At 36.0% G+C, this 19,756-nt stretch overlaps 3 protein-coding genes across 3 annotated transcripts; all 3 read left to right on the plus strand.

Annotated features, from left to right (window-relative positions):
* Positions 842-1,951, plus strand: LOC18777098 (transcription factor bHLH100). The gene is made up of 3 exons (XM_007210938.2): positions 842-1,109; positions 1,265-1,615; positions 1,716-1,951. Exons 1-3 carry the CDS (start codon positions 969-971, stop codon positions 1,782-1,784), a joined length of 561 nt encoding a protein of 186 aa, XP_007211000.1. The 5' UTR covers positions 842-968; the 3' UTR covers positions 1,785-1,951.
* On the plus strand, positions 4,912-6,318 carry LOC18777808. The gene is made up of 3 exons (XM_007208828.2): positions 4,912-5,133; positions 5,260-5,610; positions 5,711-6,318. Exons 1-3 carry the CDS (start codon positions 4,993-4,995, stop codon positions 5,777-5,779), a joined length of 561 nt encoding a protein of 186 aa, XP_007208890.1. The 5' UTR covers positions 4,912-4,992; the 3' UTR covers positions 5,780-6,318.
* Positions 11,460-15,386, plus strand: LOC18775766 (serine/threonine-protein kinase STY8). The gene is made up of 6 exons (XM_007210451.2): positions 11,460-12,116; positions 12,988-13,109; positions 13,747-13,943; positions 14,088-14,262; positions 14,564-14,698; positions 14,813-15,386. The coding sequence occupies exons 1-6, from the start codon at positions 11,795-11,797 to the stop codon at positions 15,017-15,019; spliced, it is 1,158 nt and encodes a 385-aa protein (XP_007210513.1). The 5' UTR covers positions 11,460-11,794; the 3' UTR covers positions 15,020-15,386.

Consider the following 19,756-nt stretch of genomic DNA (forward strand, 5'->3'; position numbering starts at 1 on the left):
ATTTCAACTGAGCACAACTCAATTCCATTTTTCTCCCCAAAAATAATAATATCAGAGAGTTGCTTCACTTATAATAACAATCTTGTTCTTGTTTATATAGTTATCTCACATTGACTTCATTAAAATAAAGAAGTCATACACGGAAACAATATTAGACTTATTAATGTTGTTATAATCACTAACTTCATCGTCCATAGAAGTTATAGTCAATATATATGTATATATAACCAATTTTGTTAGGCAGGTCAATCCCTAGTGCAAATGGAGCTATATAAAATTGAAAAATGTGAGTTATACAAGCAGTTATTTTATATGAGAAGAAGCTTATATCGTTCAAATTAGATTATAATTTAAGTAGCGCGTCACATTCATTTTCACACTCATGATCAGAATTCGATCATAATTAAAGAAGACATATTCAGATTATTGAATCAAAAAAGGAAAAGGAAAAGGAAAAACAAAGTTGAACTTCTGTTTTCCTGGTGGCCGGAGATTTGAAAGGAACCCCCTGCAACAGAGACAGGTATCTTAGCCCTCTCTGTTACCAAAACAAAAAAACAAATGATAAAGTGGACGGTGAAGTGAAAGCGCGGGAGTCAAAAGGTCAAGAGTCAGCACATTAGCCCGCCTCTGCGCACACCTTAGTATGACTTAACTCATCCAACGATTCCAGATATATTCAGATGGGTCCCACAAACTTAAGATCTTCACAGGTGTTCTTAACTTCTGCTACCGTGGGCCAGGTTCTTGTACGGGGTAGCGACAAGGGAAGTTTCACTGTATGGTTCCCTTCACTCGTTTTTTATATGACTCCATTCAAGATTCTATACATACATATGCATACAACTCAAGCTCTTTCTATTTCCAAACTCTCCGTCTCTCTCTCTCTCTCTCTCTCTCTCTCTCTTCATGCTTTTGGCTTTTGGGGTTCTAGCCTTTGAGGGTCATTGATCAGTTGATAATTGAGGATGAAGAAGTGCAGGGGTGAGTCTTCTTCCAAACTGGACAGGAAGACAGTGGAGAGGAACAGAAGAATCCACATGAAAGGTCTCTGCTTCAAGCTTGCTTCCCTTGTTCCTCCCCAACACTCCAAAGCCTCCAACTCCAAGGTATATAACTTGTCACTCTCTATAGCCAGTAGCTGCCTTTTAAAATGTCCTCATCTTGTCGGAAATTTGTGGTGTGATTAAAGAGTCTAACAATATAACACATCGTACATATGAGAATAACACTAATTTGAGTGGTGCTTTTTCCGATTGATCAGGACACGTTGTCGCAGCAAAAGCAGCTCGATCTTGCGTCCTCCTACATAAAGCAACTGAGAGAGAGAATAGAGAATTTGAAGGAGAGGAAGGAGAAAGCAATGAGGTCACAATTAGGGATAGATGCTAATAGTACTATCGATGCCGATAATGCTATGATGGTGAGATCAAGATTGCCAGTTCTTGAATTAAGAGACTCAGGTTCAATCATAGAAGTGATGCTGATCAGTGGGTTGAACAAGAACTTCATGTTATTTGAAGTGATTAGTGTTCTTGAGGAAGAGGGAGCAGAAGTTGTCAGCGCTAGCTTTTCCACTGTAGGTGATAAGATTTTCCACTCGCTCCATGCTCAGGTACTAAAACACAGTATTAAATTAATTAATTATGTTAATTTAATCGTTTTCTTAACAATTAATTCTTCATGAAATTGACTTCATTATATGATCCTTGTAGGTCAAAATTTCTAGGGTTGGTGTAGAGACTTCAACTGTGTGGCAGAGACTGCAGTATTTGATTTACTGATCAGTAGCTAGCAATTGGATCTGGAAAACAGAAGATGATGTTCTTGTTGTAAAACAGAAGATAATGTTCTTGTTGTAAAATGTAGAATTAATATATATAATATAGCTTTAACAATGCCATGTTCTTGAAAATTAATGTAGAATTAATATATATTGTTTTTCCCTTTCTATACATGAATTTATTGTTAGTTCATTTGGTTATTGCCCTTTATCCACAAACTTCTGGAAACAAAATGCCATAAACCAAAGGAATCAAGATTTTGACAACAACAACAACAACAACAACAAAAATCAAGACGAAGTGAGAATCACAAAGGCAGTTTGAAATTTACAATAGCATATATGTGCGCATGGCAGTCCAAAAAATAAGATCCTTATTGCCATGATCAGCCTTTGCCCAAATCCATACGTCAGAATAAAGAGAATATATATATACTTATAAAAAACACACTACTGATGCAAATTTGTATACTTAATGCAATGCACTTTTTATTTATTTATAAAAAAGGTGATAGAATTTTATTAGATCAATAGGAATAACAATACAAAAGATACATATTGTAAAGGGAGTCATCCCAATAACAATATGGCAAACATGGGTAAAACTTCTCCAGTGACCTGAGCCAGCCGAAAATAACTCTGGAAAATAACTTTTCTATAATCCTCTCAGCCATTATAATTTCCTCGAATCTAGTCCAATGACATTAAGGACAAAAACTAGCCACTAACCAGCATGACTCTCCTAGAGAGACCGAGAACACCCAGCAAAACTCAACTAAGTTTTTGGAATCATAATAGAAAAAACACAAAAAAACTCAAAGAGTTTCTTGAATTTATTGAACAAACTACACCAAAATAAAATAAAAACCAAAACAACACCGGCAAAAGGAAAAATCAAGCGTCACTAATCTTCATTCGAAACTAAAAAATCAATTTAAATCTGAAGTGTCCAAGTGCCCCAAGGCTCAAGGCCTATCTTTTTTATAATTAAATATTATGTGTTATTTATATAATATTCAATGCCCAAATCAATTTTGAAGCTCAATTGACTTCCACTTAGCCCAATTTCCATTTATAAAATGTGAGACTTCCACACTTATAAAGACCCCACTATTTTTCCTTTCTACCAAGTTGGAGTTTTTTAAGATGATAGTACGGCACCATGCATGAACATATATAGGTCGAGACTTGAGAGTCAAATGAAATCAACTAACACGCTTGGCTTAAGCTTTTTTAAAGCTAGTCAACAAATGAATTTTAAAGATCATAATAATATGTAGATGTGAATATGATTATATTATATTTGAATTTACGTGTGATTATTTGTGAGTTGATTGGAGGGTTGGCGCTTTGGTTTTCTAAAAGTTATCATATTACACATGCTTGCATGTACGGTATTGGCTAGGTGTTGATTTCCAGAGGTGGGTCGAGGACAAAAATTTTAAGTCTGAAGACTGAAGCTACCAAGAAAATTTAGATTGCGGCTTGGCTGCTCAGTGTGTGTTCACATGGCGATGAAAGATTGTGTAATTTCCAAGCCCAGTAAACACATTTCCTCTTTAGGATAAAATGATTTAATTTGATGCATTAACAGATTTAGGAAACAAAAAGGCACTTGAATTGAACTTGATGGTCATCTGCTCCCTTGCAAGTTGCATGGAAAAATTAATTGTTGAATAGAGTCCTGCGACTCACCTAAAAACCTAAAACTGAGGTCATGATTATATTAAATTAAATCAAATAACTGTCAATATTTTAATTCCAACCCATAGCTATAGACTTTATCACTTTCCTCATCTTCTCTCTCGTCCATCTCTGAAAACTGAAAGGCATCATATGATTTTCTTCTACTTTTCTTTTGAGGGCTCTAATCAATATTTCCTTCATAGTATGTTATCCCTATCTTTCATTCCGTTTTCTTCTAACCTCTTTTCCTCTGTGTTGGTTAAAATCATTATCAGACGTTGATTTAGTGCCCGTTTGGCATTGTTTATTTGGGGTAATAAGTGATTTTTTTAAAATTTTGAGAAGCTTAGCCCGTTTGGTAAATTATGAGAAAATTACTTATTGTTAAAAATTACTGTGAGAGAAAGCTATAAGGAAAAACAGCTAATAAGGTGCTTTCATTTTTTGATTATGCAGGAATCAGTTTTGAAGAGGCGTTGGGTTTGATGATTATGCGGGAATCATTTTCTGATTATTCGGGAAACAGTACCAACAACACTTTTAACAAAAAGTTTATCAAACGCTAAACTACTTTCTCTTACAGCTAATTTCTCTCATAGCAGATCTGATAGCGATTATTTTCACAGCACATCCAATAAGAAGATGACATGTAGAAAAATGGGGTATTCTTTAGGTTAACTAATTACTCTAATTAAATCATATTTAATTAGGGAATTATCTTTAATTTAAGATAGGAGTATCTCCCTAAATCTCAAGGAACCAATTTCCCGAAAATCTATTTGATTAATTCCTATTATCTTTTTAAGTAAGAATAATTCCAATTAAATAAAAATTATTCTTCAAACCCTAGCCAAATAAAAAGATTATAAATACATAACTACACAAAATGAGGTAGTTCCAAAAACCCTAGCGGAATTCCTCTCTCTCTCTCTCACGCCACTCTCGGCTAGAGTCATTTGACAACTCTAGTTGCCAAAGGAGCCGTGTCGGACCAGCCGTCGAACTATTTAATTAACGGCCCGTCCGTTTAGTATGACTTACGAATTTGAAGGAGATGGAGAAACATATTCCATCCAACGATCCCAGATCTATCCGGATGGATCCCACAAACTTAAGATCTTCACAAGTGTTCTTAACTTCTGCTACGGTGGGCCAGGTTTGAAGTTTCACTGTATGGTTCCCTTCACCCGTTTTTAATATGACTTCATTCAAGATTCTATTATCCACGCATGCAGACGTAAGCAACCCCTTGCGACTATATATATATATACATACATATGCATACAATACAACTCAAGCTCCTACTATTTCCAAACTCTCTCTCTCTCTCTCTCTCTCTATTTTTCTCTTCTCTTTCCTGCTTTTCAGGCTTTTTGGCTTTTGGGTTGTGTGGGTTTTCTTTCTTTCTTTCCTTCATTATTTGAGAGAGAGAGAGAGAGAGAGAGAGAGAGAGAGAGAGAGAGAGAGGCTGAGAATATAAAGGTTCTAGCCTTTGAGGGTCCCTGATCAGTTGATAATTGAGGATGAAGAAGTCCAGCGGTGAGTCTTCTTCCAAACTGGACAGGAAGACAGTGGAGAGGAACAGAAGAATCCACATGAAAGATCTCTGCTTCAAGCTTGCTTCCCTTATTCCTCCCCAACACTCCAAACCCTCCAACTCCAAGGTATATATACTTGTCACTCTCTCTAGCTGCCTTTTAAAATGTCCTCATCTTGTGGTGTGAACAATGTAACATATCATACATATGAGAATAACACTAATTTGAGTGGTGCTTTTTCCGGTTGATCAGGACACGTTGTCGCAGCAAAATCAGTTCGATCTTGCGTCCTCCTACATAAAGCAACTGAGAGAGAGAATAGAGAATTTGAAGGAGAGGAAGGAGAAAGCAATGAGGTCACAATTAGGGATAGATGCTAATAGTACTATCGATGCCGATAATGCTATGATGGTGAGATCAAAATTGCCAGTTCTTGAATTAAGAGACTCAGGTTCAATTATAGAAGTGATGCTGATCAGTGGGTTGAACAAGAACTTCATGTTATATGAAGTGATTAGTGTTCTTGAGGAGGAAGGAGCAGAAGTTATCAGCGCTAGCTTTTCCACTATAGGAGATAAGGTTTTCCACTCGCTCCATGCTCAGGTACTAAAACACAGTATTAAATTAATTAATTATGTTAATTTAATCGTTTTCTTAACAATTAATTCCTCATGAAATTGACTTCATTATATGATCCTTGTAGGTCAAAATTTCTAGGGTTGGTGTTGAGACTTCAACTGTGTGGCAGAGACTGCAGGATTTGATTTACTGATCAGTCATCAGTTGCTAGCAATTGGCTCTGGAAAACAGAAGATAATGTTCTTGTTGTAAAATGTAGAATTAATAATGCCATGTTCATGAAAATTAATGTGTTCAGCCACCCAAAGAATCAATATAGCTTATTAGCTTTAATCCAGATGAACAGCTTCATTTGGTTTTTTTTTTTTTCCTTTCTCTACATGAATATGTTGTTAGTTCCATGAACCCCCCCTTGACGCGGGTTACGACTCTTGACCCATTTCATTCCACGACGCAAATCAATCTTCATGGAAGGGTTTTTGTGATGCAGGATGTACGGTATTGGCTAGGTCCTGGTTTCGGCAGGTAGGTTGAGGACTAAAATTTTAAGTCTGAGGATTGAAGCTACCAAGAAATGCAGATTGCGGCTTGGCTGCTCAGTGTGTGTTCACATGGCGATCAAAGATTGTATAATTTCTAAGCTACACTACGAGATTAGAGTGCTTTCCAAGCCAAGCAAACACATTTCCTTTTTAAGGGTAAAATGATGATTTGATGTTGGGTATAGACATTTTGAAACCCTTTATTTTCCACCATGGCACAAGAGTAAAGCCAGTACATGTAAAATGGCATGAATCTGAATTAATGCTTTTCTTCAATAGAGGAAAAAAAAATAGTATAAAGCTTTTCTTCAATTTTGTAATTTTTAAAAAATTACGCAAAACACAAACAAATTTAAGTATTATTCAGAAGAGATTTGATGTTAGAAATAAACGGAAGGAAATTGAGGAGATACTAATATGTAGAGCGAAAAGATACTAAGTTGGGTATTTTAAGTTGTAAAAGGTTTTAGGGGATCTAATTTAATATAATCATGTGGTTGAGATGAATTTGGTCCTCACATGACCTCATTTTCAGGTCCTTAAGTGAGTAGATGCTTTAGGGTTGAGATGAATTTGGTCCTCACATGACCTCATTTTCAGGTCTCTAAACCCTAAACTCTAGATGCTCGTTAAAAAGTATAATTCAGGTTCATAATATGACAACATAAAACGCTAACTTCACTTTATTTACTAAAAGAATAGAGTGATACTAAACGAACCCTAAAATTAACTGAGTACATCATATGATCTAATATTTAAATCAAAATGTAAAATTAACTAAGTACACCTTATTTAACTACCAAAAATACCCATGGTACACCTAATACACTATCACACAACACCAAACCTAGTCATAATTATCCTGCTTATAAATTCATTTTCCCTTCTTAATTTTAGTTTTTTTGTTGTTGTTGAATTTTGGATTGTTTGCCTCATAAATTTGGAATCTGTGTGTCAATGTTGCATGAAATTTCAGCTTTAATTTACCACTTTCCATTCCAAATGATTCCGTTGAGTGTGATCAATTATATGGGATAGTTGAATTATGATTTAGGTATGTTTCAAAATTCTTAAGGAAAAATTCGTGCAAATTGTGGGTCAATTTTTTGTAGTTGATGCTAAGAACATATACTGGAAACTGAAATAATGACTTCCAACAATAATTGCCTTCCTTTAAGGATTTGTATTTATGGGGTGCTATGAAACTTGGGAAGATTTTTCCTTTGGGTGTCTAAAAACCATAATTTATAAGCATGTGTTCATATCTTGACATGAAAAATTGTGCACAAACCATCTTTGTCTACAAATTAGGTGGTACATGGAACATAATTGATTTTGTAACAAATTTGCATGATTAGTGCTTTCGTCGGCATATATAAGATATAAATTGTATTTACTAAATAACGATGAAATAAATTGTTGAAGTTTATTCTAAGTTTCTTGGAAGTAGGATTTTTTATTATGGTTGAATATAGTAAGTAGAGTGTACTTATTAAAATTGCATTTGTTTCACAATTCAATATATTCTTTTTGGTCATTTTATATTAGGATAAATTAGTAATTCAATAAATAACTTGGTAATGGGATGTTCTCAGTTAATTTTAGAGTTCGTTTAGCAGTACTCAAAGAATATTACCATTGAAATCAAATTGCAATCAATATATATACTTTTTTATGCTTGATGCTCCCCTCCTTTAGGCATAATATTTGAAGGGACCTAAATGCATGGCAAGTCGGTGTGGAATATCTCTTCTAGGCCTCATGTTAATGAATTGGGCTTTTAACCCAATTTTTTGGTTACAAGCTTTTAACCCAATTTCGATACGATTAAATTGGCCTTTATCTTGTGTTAATTTTTTTTTTTAGGAATCAAATTTAACCTTTGGGGCTGCAAGGTTTTGTTTTGTTTTTTGTTTTTTGTTTTTAATTCAAATTTATTTATTATACAAATAATAATGTCAAAGTGCCATAAAAATTTGAACATGAAATGAAACCACAAGTTTGTAAATCAATATCCTTTTTCAGTGGGATATACCATTTGGCCGAATTCAAATTTATTAGTTGGGGGATACAGGTTACTTCCACGAAAGGGCAGTTCACTTACTACAAAGGCACCAAAATAATGAAGTCAATATATTTTGGGAGACTCTGCTACTTGGAGACGACATTGTTGCAATACAATTTGACTTTACTACTTGGAAAACAACATTGTTGCCTCTTATCCGTTGCCATCTCACATATAAGGAATCAATTCAATGCCTTCTTCCCAACATATATACTTTACATATCAGGATATATTATACCTATAATTTTAAGGCCAAAATCACTTTTAGTCCCTATAGTTTGACACTTCAATCACTTTTGACTCTGTAGTTTCAATTCTGTCAATTTTGCCATTGTAGTTTCGTATTTGTAGCAATTTAAGGATATGTTAGTATTTTTGTCAATTTCTTTAACGATGCAAGGGACAATTTCGTCAACCAAAAATCCTTGAGCGTAAAAGCTTGTTTAAAATTCTCCCTATTTCATATTAGGGTTCGAAATTCAACTACTAATCTCAATTTTTGAAGAACCCTAAACCCAAATGACCAATTTCGAGCCCTAATATGAAATTAGGGGAGTTTCATACGAGCTTTTATGCTCAAGGATTTTGGGTTGACGAAATTGCTCCTTGCACCGTCAAAAAAATTGACAGGAATACTAACTTGTCCTTGAATTGCTACAAATCAGAAACTACATGGTCAAAAGTGGTTAAATTACCAAACTACAGGGACCAAAAGTAACTTTTAGCCTAATTTTAACTCAGGTACTTATAATTCAGTTGCATGTGCTGCTACCTAGGCAAATAAAGGTTTTTTTTTTGTTTTTTGGTGTAGTTCACACTATTATGCGAGTTTCCTTTTATATGCTGCAGCTGAACACTGTGCTCGACACTAACATAGGATCTTGTGAGCTAATTCAATATTCGTGGCGACTCTCACATACTTGTTTTTAGTGTCGGATGTAATGACTCGAGTGGTGGTATGTAGAGGCAAATGTGAATGACTATGATGAAGTCTCCATCATAATTCCTATCAAGCACTTTAATGATGGCATGTTTATTAATCCGTAATTGGATTAGGAGGAATTGAATTGAGGAGGAGTTGGATTGAGGAGAATTAGATTTCGGCTTCTTGATAAAGTTGTTTACTAAACCATATAAATTGAGGGGAGTTAGATTTCGGATTTCTATTTAGGTTGTTTACTAAACCATATGGAATTGGGGTAGGAGTGGTACTAATTACTAAAATGTCCTTATTGTTGGGTTAAAGTATATGGCATATTTGAAAATTGTGTGAGGATATAATGGGTAAAAAAGATGAATTCCTAATATGTTAATTATCCAGGAATTAGAATACCACATCCCACCCAAGAATTGAATTTCTCCAAAATCATGAATTCAATTCCTAATTTTGTGTGAGCCCCATTTACTTTTCAATTCCTTGATGTGTAGTAAACACATGAATCCTTCATAGGTAGAATTCAATTCATGATGAGAATTCCAATTCTTGATTAGTAAACAGACCATGAATGTGATGCTGCTAGATTAAATGAAGTGGGTGTGGAGAGGCCCTTCCTTATCCTTAGAGTTAGAGGGTGTCAATTAGAAGTAGCTAGGATGGTTCAGTCTTTGGCTGCAAATCGGTGGTCGGTGGAGAATGGGGATGGCATGTGAAAGCACAAAACCAAGAACAATATATTTTGTATGTACAGATTATATCGTCCCCCTGGAGATGATCATATTCTTATCATTCAATATTATGTCCTCGTCTCTCTTTTAAATGAGAGAGCTGCATGCAAGATATTTTTGGGCTATATGTATATCTCTTGGCCTTGTATCTACTTTTTCAGAGCAGTAATCTGTTGAATCACACCTAAGAATGCAAACTTGGTATTATCATGTTAATCAACAGATGTTAGGTGATTCTAAGATTATAATTATCTACATGATTTTTCTAAATAATAGACACTAAATATGCATTTGTATACGATCGAACAAGCTAATGGGCTGAACTGTGATGTGAGGCAATCAATTAGGCGACGCCGATGTCCAGCCCAAGTGTGTCGACCTTACGAGCTGAGCTGGACCTAAAATCATGTACATGATGAGGCCCAGCCCACTTAAATCATACGACGTTGGCAAGTACGAATTTGGTTCTTGTTTGGAGCAGTTGCTAGGTAGACCAATCGGTAGTGGTGGTCCAGTTTCAACGAAGTTCATGAATATGACTTGAGCTAAAAGTAGATTTCAACTTCTATACGTTTTTTGGATTCTGATTTTCTGAGTTGTGACCTTCCAAAGTGAAAGTTCCAAGACAAGAAGTAAACGGCGCATAATTGGAGATGAAAAATCAATCTCAAGACTGAAAGACTGAAAAAAGATTGGTTTGGTTTGAGTCTCCAATCGAAAGATTAGATTATAGAAAGAAAGTCATTTTCATTTTTTCTAATTCTTCCGGGGTGATGTGCTGCGTTGAGTAATCAAAGCCCAAACGTCAAAATTGTCCCCTTTTTTTTAATAATTAATCACACGACAGTTTCACACGTCTTGGGAATATTAATTACTTGCTCCACTAGTTTCGTATTGTAATTACTAATAAGTTATTTCTAGCATTTTTCAAAAAGAAAAGAAAAAGTATAATTCAGCTAACAGAAAAAGGGGAAAATAACGCCGTGTATTATAACATATATATATATATATTTATAATGAGATATAATTTAATAAAAAAGAATATTGATTTGCATATAGTGGTCTCAGGTTCGAACACCCACAACACTATGGTAATGTGTGTGTGTGTGAGAAATCATCTCCCACTTATAGTTTAGACTAATAAACCATAAAATTAAAAGTTGAACAACGTACTCAATAATTTTGCTCCACGGTCCAAATTATGTATAAACATTTCCATTCTTTGCACCTAACTTTTTTGTTTTCTTTTTCAATTAACTAATTTATTTTTCAAAAAAAAAAAAAAACATGTGCTCATTTTTAGTCGATATAAGATAATATTATTTTTAAGTTGTTACATCGAACAAATCAGTATTAAAATAAAATAAAATAGCCTAGAAAGGTCAAAAGTGAAGAAGTATTTTTCCATATATGACTTTTATATAAGAAGTAAAACTGGATTCTGAATATATATATATATATATATAAGAAGTAAAAATGAAAATAAATAAAGAGAAGGGGGTAAATAAAAAGAGAGCGGGAGGGGAAGGGGAAGGGGAAGGGGAAGGAGACCAAAGTGGGTCAGAAGACTCAGAAGCACACGTTGATTGTAGGCAACACCATGTGCTCACATGTCACATGCCTGCCCTGCCCCTGCCCCTCTTCATATGCCTTCATTTCATTCATAGCTTACTCCTTTTACCCTTTTCCTCTCTCTCTCTCTCTCTCTCTCTGTTAGCCTCTCATCCATCATTGAGTCTCAGTCAAAACTCTCTCAGTCATACAACAAACACAAAAGAGAAGAAGACAACTCCCCCAGGCCCCAATTACACAAATAAAACGTCACAGGCAAACCACCAGTCCAAATAAACGAAACACCAAAGCCATAAAAACGACTATACTCTGGCTGGCCCTCTCTGATTCAATTTTGAGTTTTTGAGAGTCGAAATTTGGAAAGATGAAGGAGAGCAGTGATGGGTTTGTGAGGGCAGATCAGATTGATCTGAAGAGCTTGGATGAGCAGCTGGAGAGGCACCTCAACAGGGTCTTGACTTTGGAGAAGAGCAAGATCATGAGAGACCCAGAAACCAACAGCAACAGCATCAACCTCTCCACCTCCAATTCCACCACCTCCACTTCTGCCATGACCCTCTCCATTCCCAAGCGCCACAGGCAGGACTGGGAGATCGACCCCGCCAAGCTCATCATCAAATCCGTCATTGCACGTGGCACCTTCGGCACCGTCCACCGTGGCATGTACGACGGTCAGGATGTCGCCGGTATCCCCCCTTCACACTCCTGTCATTTTACCCTCTTCTTCTTCTTTCTTTTGGGGTCCTTTCAAGTTTCTCACTTTCGTGATTTTCTTCTCAAAAATCCCATCTTTCTCTTTCGATTTCGATACCCATTTTTAGAAATTTAATCTTTTGTTATTAATTGTTTTCTGCTGTATGTTATGGTTGTTTTTATTAATTATCAATACCCATTTGGTTTTTTTGCTTTAATTTAATTTAAAGTTTGGAGATAATTGGAGATTTGGTTTCCAGTGGTGAAATGTAGTTGATGTGCAAAAGCAAGGTTGAATTGGTGTTGTTTTACAGTGCTTTACTTTATTTTGGTCAGTACAATATTGGATTAGGTGAACTCTGTGGTTGTTCTTGCAAGTCATTAAAAGTTTGCTGCTTTATTTATATATACATTTAGGTGTAATATATATATTTGTAGCAAAATTCCAAACGCATATCCAATGGACTGTAATGAAGGGTTGCCGATTGTCCACTGTAACGTGCTCTTATGGTTTCCGTGACTCTTACACGGGTTTGTGTTGAATTTCCTGTTGAGAGCAACAACTTGGATAATGTTGTTGTATTTCTGAACTTTCATGTGATCCCTCCACCTGTTAGTTGAAATATATTCAACAGCTGAATAGGAACACTGCTCATAAATACATATCCATATTAAGCAAAACTAAGATCCTTAGTTGCCATTATGTTATTGTAGTCACTATCCTCATCATTATCTAATCCAATCAAATTATGACCTTTTAGGTTCTTTGTATTTGGTCTTCCTTTTTTATTTATTGGTTTATGATGATACAAAATCGGGTTGCGAATTTTACAATTCTACTAACGGCTCCTTTCTTAACATCAGTTAAATTACTTGACTGGGGTGAAGAGGGTCACCGGACAGAAGCTGAGATTTCTTCTCTAAGGGCAGCTTTTACTCAAGAAGTTGCTGTCTGGCATAAACTAGATCATCCTAATGTTACTAAGGTAACTTTCTGTCTTTGCAATTTATTCTCTTTGTTAAGATTTTTGCAAGTCTCATTTGGTTTTGGTTGGGTTTTCTAACTTTTGCGGTTAAGAATATTGGGGCCCAAATTTCATTGTTTTAAGAAAGCTTCTAGAATATGCAATGTTAAGGACATTCACTACCTCACGGCACTGGGCGTTGGTTTTTCTGGCTTCATCTATAGCGTGTCAACAGAGTTCTAAGTTTCTCTAGTAATACAATTGCTCTCCAGTCAACACATCAATATTCTCCATGATGTATCACAGCTTAAGGTTGTACTTATAGCCGAGAAAGTTGTCTTCATTTTCTTTGATATGCTAAGTTGCATCCCTCACCACCTTAGTGAGGTAAAGGCAAGAGTTATTGTATCCTGAAATTTCAGAATTTATCGAGTAGTTTCAGATATATTGCAAAGAAGTTAAACTGTGAGTTTTAAAATGATTTGTACAGTAGGAAATATATATTACCTTTTCTTTTGTCGGGACGTCATACATACAACAATTCTGTGTGCTTAAATGCTTCTTCAATTCATTAAATTCTTACACCTTGCAATCACTTTATGGTAGTTTTGCTTCTAAATTGTTTCTCACTAAAAATTTGTGGTCTATTAATGTCCAGTTTATAGGGGCGACAATGGGTTCATCCGAACTACAAATACAGACTGAAAATGGTCAAATTGGCATGCCGAGTAATATCTGTTGTGTCGTCGTGGAATATCTTCCTGGGGGTGCTCTGAAATCGTACCTCATTAAGAATAGGAGAAAGAAGTTGGCTTTTAAGGTCGTTGTCCAGCTGGCACTAGATCTTGCTAGAGGGTATCCCTTTCCAGTATTTCTTTTGATATTTGTAATCTCCTTTTCTTTCTTCAGAGCGTTGTAATTCGGCAGATATAGAACAACCTCCAGCTTGTGTTTTGTTCCAGCCACGTATTTAGACTGTACTTGTACTATATTTTGCAGGTTGAGCTACCTACACTCACAGAAGATTGTTCACAGAGATGTAAAGACAGAGAACATGCTGCTGGATAAGACACGTGTAGTCAAGATTGCAGATTTTGGGGTTGCTCGAGTTGAAGCTTCAAATCCTAATGACATGACTGGGGAGACTGGCACACTTGGTTACATGGCTCCTGAGGTATTTGGTCTAATCTATTTGCTTAAGATATTCTGGCTAGGACTTCACTAGCATACCAGAAACTTTTCCTGTATCTACTGGAGTTTTCTTTATGTATCTTTATAGGCAATGTTGTTAATGGAAATCTGGGGGATGGTAATCACATGTGTTTGTATTTTTGAATATGACTTCTCTAATTGCATGAAAAAGACATTATTGGCACTTCCAAACCTTATTACCTTGATGAAAAGAGGACAGTTTTGCTGATATAAAGAATTGCTTATTCGATGTATAATGACTTGCCAAATTGGGTGGGTTACAGGTTCTCAATGGCAACCCATATAATAGGAAATGTGATGTGTACAGCTTTGGCATCTGTCTATGGGAGATATATTGCTGTGACATGCCATATCCTGACCTTAGCTTCTCGGAAGTGACTTCAGCTGTGGTTCGCCAGGTAAACTATTCTCCTATCTCCACCGTTGGCCCATGTTATCCTTTTGTATTGCTTCCTAAAGTTTTTATTAAAAGTTCCATGAAACTAATTCTTTTCCTGTGCTTGCAATCACAGAATTTGAGACCAGAGATACCAAGATGTTGTCCAAGTTCCCTAGCAAATGTAATGAAGCGATGCTGGGATGCTAACCCAGACAAGCGGCCGGAGATGGATGAGGTAGTCTCAATGTTGGAGGCTATCGACACGTCGAAAGGTGGAGGTATGATCCCTCAAGATCAGTCTCAGGGTTGTTTTTGCTTTCGCAAGATGAGAGGGCCTTGAAGATTTATTCATTAAAAGAACAACTGGGATGATTGTTTTTAAGATCAAAGAGTCCAATTTGTACTTATGATAGCAACAGACAAAAAGAATTTGAGATATCAAAAGAAGATGAACAGAAGGTGGTTGGGGTATACATTTGATGAGCAATGCTATTTCTCATTTTGTTTGAGGATGTAAAGCTTTTATTAATTATTGTTCCTTTTTTCTTTTCTTCCTTTAAATGAATGTGTATTTATTTGACTTGCTGGTCAGTGTGTGGCTTGCACCACCAGTTCCTTGTAAGATCCATTATATACTAGTATTATTGTTATGATTAAGTTGACCTTATGTTTATATTTATTCATTTGGTGTGTGCCCATTCGTCTGATGTGACATGGTCTTTCTGTGATATACCAATTTTTGGTTATTTTCTTTGGTAAGGTTTTTATTTTTATTTTTATTTTTATGATATTTAAACAGTCGGATGCTCTGACCCAAAAGAAAAGAAAAGAGAAGTAAAACAAATGAATCTTTCTTATGACCAACGTTGCATATGAAAATTCAGGCAAATATACAATGCCCCAATTGAGTTGGGTTGCAAAACAGAATAAATCTCAAAAATTGGTTAAACCCAAGAATTGAAGCAAGAAACTCTTTATTTTGGTTTTTCATCATCTTCATTTCAGTTGGTTGTCTTGTGGTAGGTGGCATATAGGATGGATGAGCTGCACCAACCAGAAATTGAACCCACCGTTGGAAACCTACCAAAATCGTTCAAAGAAAAAGGTCATTCACTCTTCTTTTGAAAAATAAATAAATAAATAAATGTGTACTCAAAACAATAACAAAAATGTTTAGAGAATTACCAGAATGTATGGATCAAATTTAAGGAGTGCATATATGAGCCAGACAATTCCATTGCAGAAGTTAGCAAGTGACAGGGCAAATGGCATGTACTCGACACTCTGTCTTGATGACCATTTTCTGCCACCCAAACTTGTTTAAGACATCTAATAAATAATTCATGCAAATAACTCATGACTGTCAAGGGTGAGGCATACATAATGATGTTGAAGATAATACACAAGATGCCAATTATCATAGGCCGGTCTTTACTGGTACGGAAAAAGAAGAGCAAGAGGATACGAACCACAAGTTACTAGTTGGTGTATTTATGAGGATTAGATTGAAAACTTGGAGTTGTTTAAATGGCCCAGCTTTTCGGATTACAGGTTTATTTTTAGTCATATCCACAAATTTAGGGTCCGTTTGATAACCATTTCATTTTTTGTGCTAGAGTATAAAGGAAAATGAGAGCGAGAATAGAGAGTGAGGATGAGATTGAGAGAGAGAGATGAGAGGGGAGGATAGGAGGGATGAGTAACAAAAGTGAAAACAAAAACTTAAAAAGTGAAAACAATTTCAAATAGATTTTTGTTTTTAATTTTTGTTTTCACTTTTATTATTCCTCCTTCTCATCATTCCCTCTCAATCTTATCTCTAATCTCATTCTCACTTCCATTCTCCCTCTTTTTCTTCTATACTCTAGCACAAAAAATAAAAATAAAAATAAAAATAATTATCAAACGGACCTTAGAAAACAAAACATGACACAGATGTGGTGTAAGTGACCTGCCTCAAAGGTCATATTTCTGTTAGTTGTTGTTACATTAAATGGCGGGGGGCGGGGGGAAGTAAATATTATCTGTTTTATGGTTGTACAATACCTGTTCGAATATCACATAGAATTAATGAGATATTTTGGTTCCATGGCTCCTAAGTTTGCTTAAGATATGAAAAGCCCTTCGTTTTTAGGTTTTTAGCAATAAGCCCATTTTAGTATCGATATATTATACAATTACTCACATAGAGCCTATTTAGAGAGGAAAACTCCAAACTCAAAACTAGACACCAGTCATTTTCTAATTGGTTTTACTCCCATAACAGAAACATTTTTTGACTCTTTTTTTTTTGGAGCTATTGTTTTTTCTATTTGTATTTTCATATAGGCATTGCTGTTAATGGAAAATCTGGGAGATGGGTGATAACAATTGTGTGTGTATATATATATGTATACATGTAGTTTTGTATATACATGACCCAATAATTGGCTAAGAGCAGCTCCAGCGAGGGAGCCCAGCCCGAGGCGAGGGCAGGAAAAAAAAAAAAAGTCGCTCCAGCGTACAGCCCAGGCCCGGGGGTGGTGTGGGACCCACCAACTCGGGCCAGCCCGAAGGCGAGACCAGCCCGAGGTCCAACTCGCGTGTTGCTGACGTCAGCCTCGCGTCACGCTGACGTCAGTGCGCTAGGTCCAAAGTGCGCTGCCACGTGTCGCCTCCCCAGCCTTCCGATCTGCTTCTCCAAATTAATCCAACGGCTGAGGCTTTTTTGGGCAATAAAAATATGAAAAAAAATCGTAAATTTTTTTAAAAAATTCTAAAAAATTCTGATATTTTTTTTCTATAAATACCTATCAATACCCTTCACTTTCAACACCAATCCTCATACATTTCATTATACTTCTACTATTATTCACTCTTTATTCAACATTTTCCTCTATACCTTATTTCCATTTTCAACATTTAAGTAAATGTCTTTGTCCTTTTACTTTAATTTATTTTTATATTACTCCATTTACTTAAGTTTACAATGTAAATAAGGAAGTACCCCCCATTTGGATTCAAATAAAAATACTAGAAAATCAAATTCCCACCAAATCAAAATATGAAAAATCGGTTTTAGTGCAAAATACGATTTAGGCTAAAAATGATGGCTCATTAAGTCAATATATACTTCATATTAAAATCCCATAAAATCAAGTTTTCTTATTTGATGTGTAAGGAATAAAAGCCGCCAAAAATTATCTTGAGAAAATAATTATTCCGAAAAACCATTTTTCATACTTAGCCAATATTGCACCTCCGCTAAAAAAATTATGGGTCCGCCCGTGTCTATAAATACCAACCAATACTCTTCACTTTTAACACCAAATCCTCATTTTTTTTTTAATGAATACCAACCAATACAACTAATAAAATAAAATCTTATCCGATATGAATAGTATTGACACGTAGGAACCCAAAAATCTTATCCGAAAATATTATCCAAATTAATTATTTAAGTAAAAAAAAGTTGTGAAAAAACAAAAAAATGAATAGTAATTGCCCTTAGCCATGGCAATGGGTGGAAACTCAAAATACTATTTGCAAGGGCAACCACTATTCACGTGAATAGTGGCTGCCCTAGCTCCCCCCTTGCCATGGCTAAGGGCAAATGGGTGGAGTTGCTCTAAGCAAGTCCAAAGCTCAACCAATAATTGGCGACATTCTAGATTTGATACTAGAAAAGTTGATATCAACCTCCGACTTTATCCGGTTGGGCGCAGTTTGCAAGTATTGGCAATCTGTAGCTTTGGTTCAGAAGCCTCTGCGCCTCAAATCATCATGTCACAAACAGCTTCCTATGGTGATTGTTACTGACATAAAAAAACAGCGGTGGAAGCAGTGCCTTGTAAGTTGTACGGTGTCACACAAGGCAAGGATTACAGCTTTGACTTGCAGGATTGCCCTAATTATCATTACAACAAGAGGAGGTGCTATTTCTGTGGTTCTTCCCATGGTTGGTTGGTTTATTTGGATGATAACTATTTGGTCCTAACCCTCTTTAACCCTTTTACTGGGCGTTCCGTTCGCCTTCCACCATACAAAGAAGCCCCAAAATGGAGACAAGAACGCCTGGAACTGAATTATGTGCATGATTTGTTCATTGCCAAGGTTGTATTGTCTGCGGACCCTTGCTTGTTTCCTAATTATTTTGAAGCGCTGATACTCTACCATGAACTTTATTCAGTAGGAACCCCAGTAGCCCATTTTTTAAGGCAGTGAATAACACTTGGACTCACATAGATACAAGGACGACATTAGCGGATGTAATTTATCTTAGAGGTCAGTTTCTTGTCGTTACTGAGAAAGGTGAGCTTTTCTCAGTTAATGTTAACAGTGTCCCTGCAGCTATGACTCGTGCCGGAGCTACCAGACCACCTACACTCCACTTTTGTTCTCTACTACTTTCCATGTGATTTTTAATCTGTATTTTCATTCCTCACTCACATGTTCGATACTGTGTCTAATTAGTCAATGTAGTCACTGCACGACTCGTGGCTAATCATGTTCACAGCTATTTCACTTTCATCTTCTCCATCTTCCCCCACTTTAATATATCATTTAACCCAATATTAGTTTGGTCGAGGAGTTCTGGTGTGAAACCAAAATTCTTGGAGTTGAAATTTGTTTTATTTTCGCTTTCACTAAATTACCTAAACACTAAATTTACCCATATCCTGCATTAAATTTGGCATCAGACCAGGTTATCGGTTTGTTTTCCTAGGGCTTGAAAATTTTAGGGTTTTGAAAATTTCGAGTCTTTTTTTCTGCACGTGTGTATGGCTCCAACGAAGACTGGTAAGAATGACCGGCCAGAGATGGACCCTGATCGGCTTGCTCTAATACTGGAAACTCTAACCAACATGGATCGTCGTTTCGAAGCCATAGAGCATCATCCATGTGCCATTATGGGGATAAATTTAACATGATCAATATTTGTTCGAAGAAGAAGGAATCTCAAGAACGTCAATTCATTGATGATTCGATAAGTACTAAAGAAGGAGAAAATTTTCAAGACAATACCAGGGAGAGTCAAGTAGAAGCTGCTGGTCAAGGTGAGTTTAAGGAAGAAGTTTGTGCGCGTGAACTTACAGCT

Source organism: Prunus persica, chromosome G5 (genome assembly GCF_000346465.2).
Source record: "Prunus persica cultivar Lovell chromosome G5, Prunus_persica_NCBIv2, whole genome shotgun sequence".
Lineage (NCBI taxonomy): Eukaryota > Viridiplantae > Streptophyta > Magnoliopsida > Rosales > Rosaceae > Prunus > Prunus persica.

Bases quoted from the DNA above. Each gene is read 5' to 3' on its own strand.
- LOC18777098 (XM_007210938.2), top strand. From the start codon at position 969: ATGAAGAAGTGCAGGGGTGAGTCTTCTTCCAAACTGGACAGGAAGACA. The intron at 1,110-1,264 runs GTATATAACTTG...CCGATTGATCAG, and splicing joins CCAAAGCCTCCAACTCCAAG to GACACGTTGTCGCAGCAAAA. The intron at 1,616-1,715 runs GTACTAAAACAC...TGATCCTTGTAG, and splicing joins TCCACTCGCTCCATGCTCAG to GTCAAAATTTCTAGGGTTGG.
- LOC18777808 (XM_007208828.2), top strand. From the start codon at position 4,993: ATGAAGAAGTCCAGCGGTGAGTCTTCTTCCAAACTGGACAGGAAGACA. The intron at 5,134-5,259 runs GTATATATACTT...CCGGTTGATCAG, and splicing joins CCAAACCCTCCAACTCCAAG to GACACGTTGTCGCAGCAAAA. The intron at 5,611-5,710 runs GTACTAAAACAC...TGATCCTTGTAG, and splicing joins TCCACTCGCTCCATGCTCAG to GTCAAAATTTCTAGGGTTGG.
- LOC18775766 (XM_007210451.2), top strand. From the start codon at position 11,795: ATGAAGGAGAGCAGTGATGGGTTTGTGAGGGCAGATCAGATTGATCTG. The intron at 13,944-14,087 runs GTATCCCTTTCC...TATATTTTGCAG, and splicing joins GCACTAGATCTTGCTAGAGG to GTTGAGCTACCTACACTCAC. The intron at 14,263-14,563 runs GTATTTGGTCTA...GGTGGGTTACAG, and splicing joins TTGGTTACATGGCTCCTGAG to GTTCTCAATGGCAACCCATA.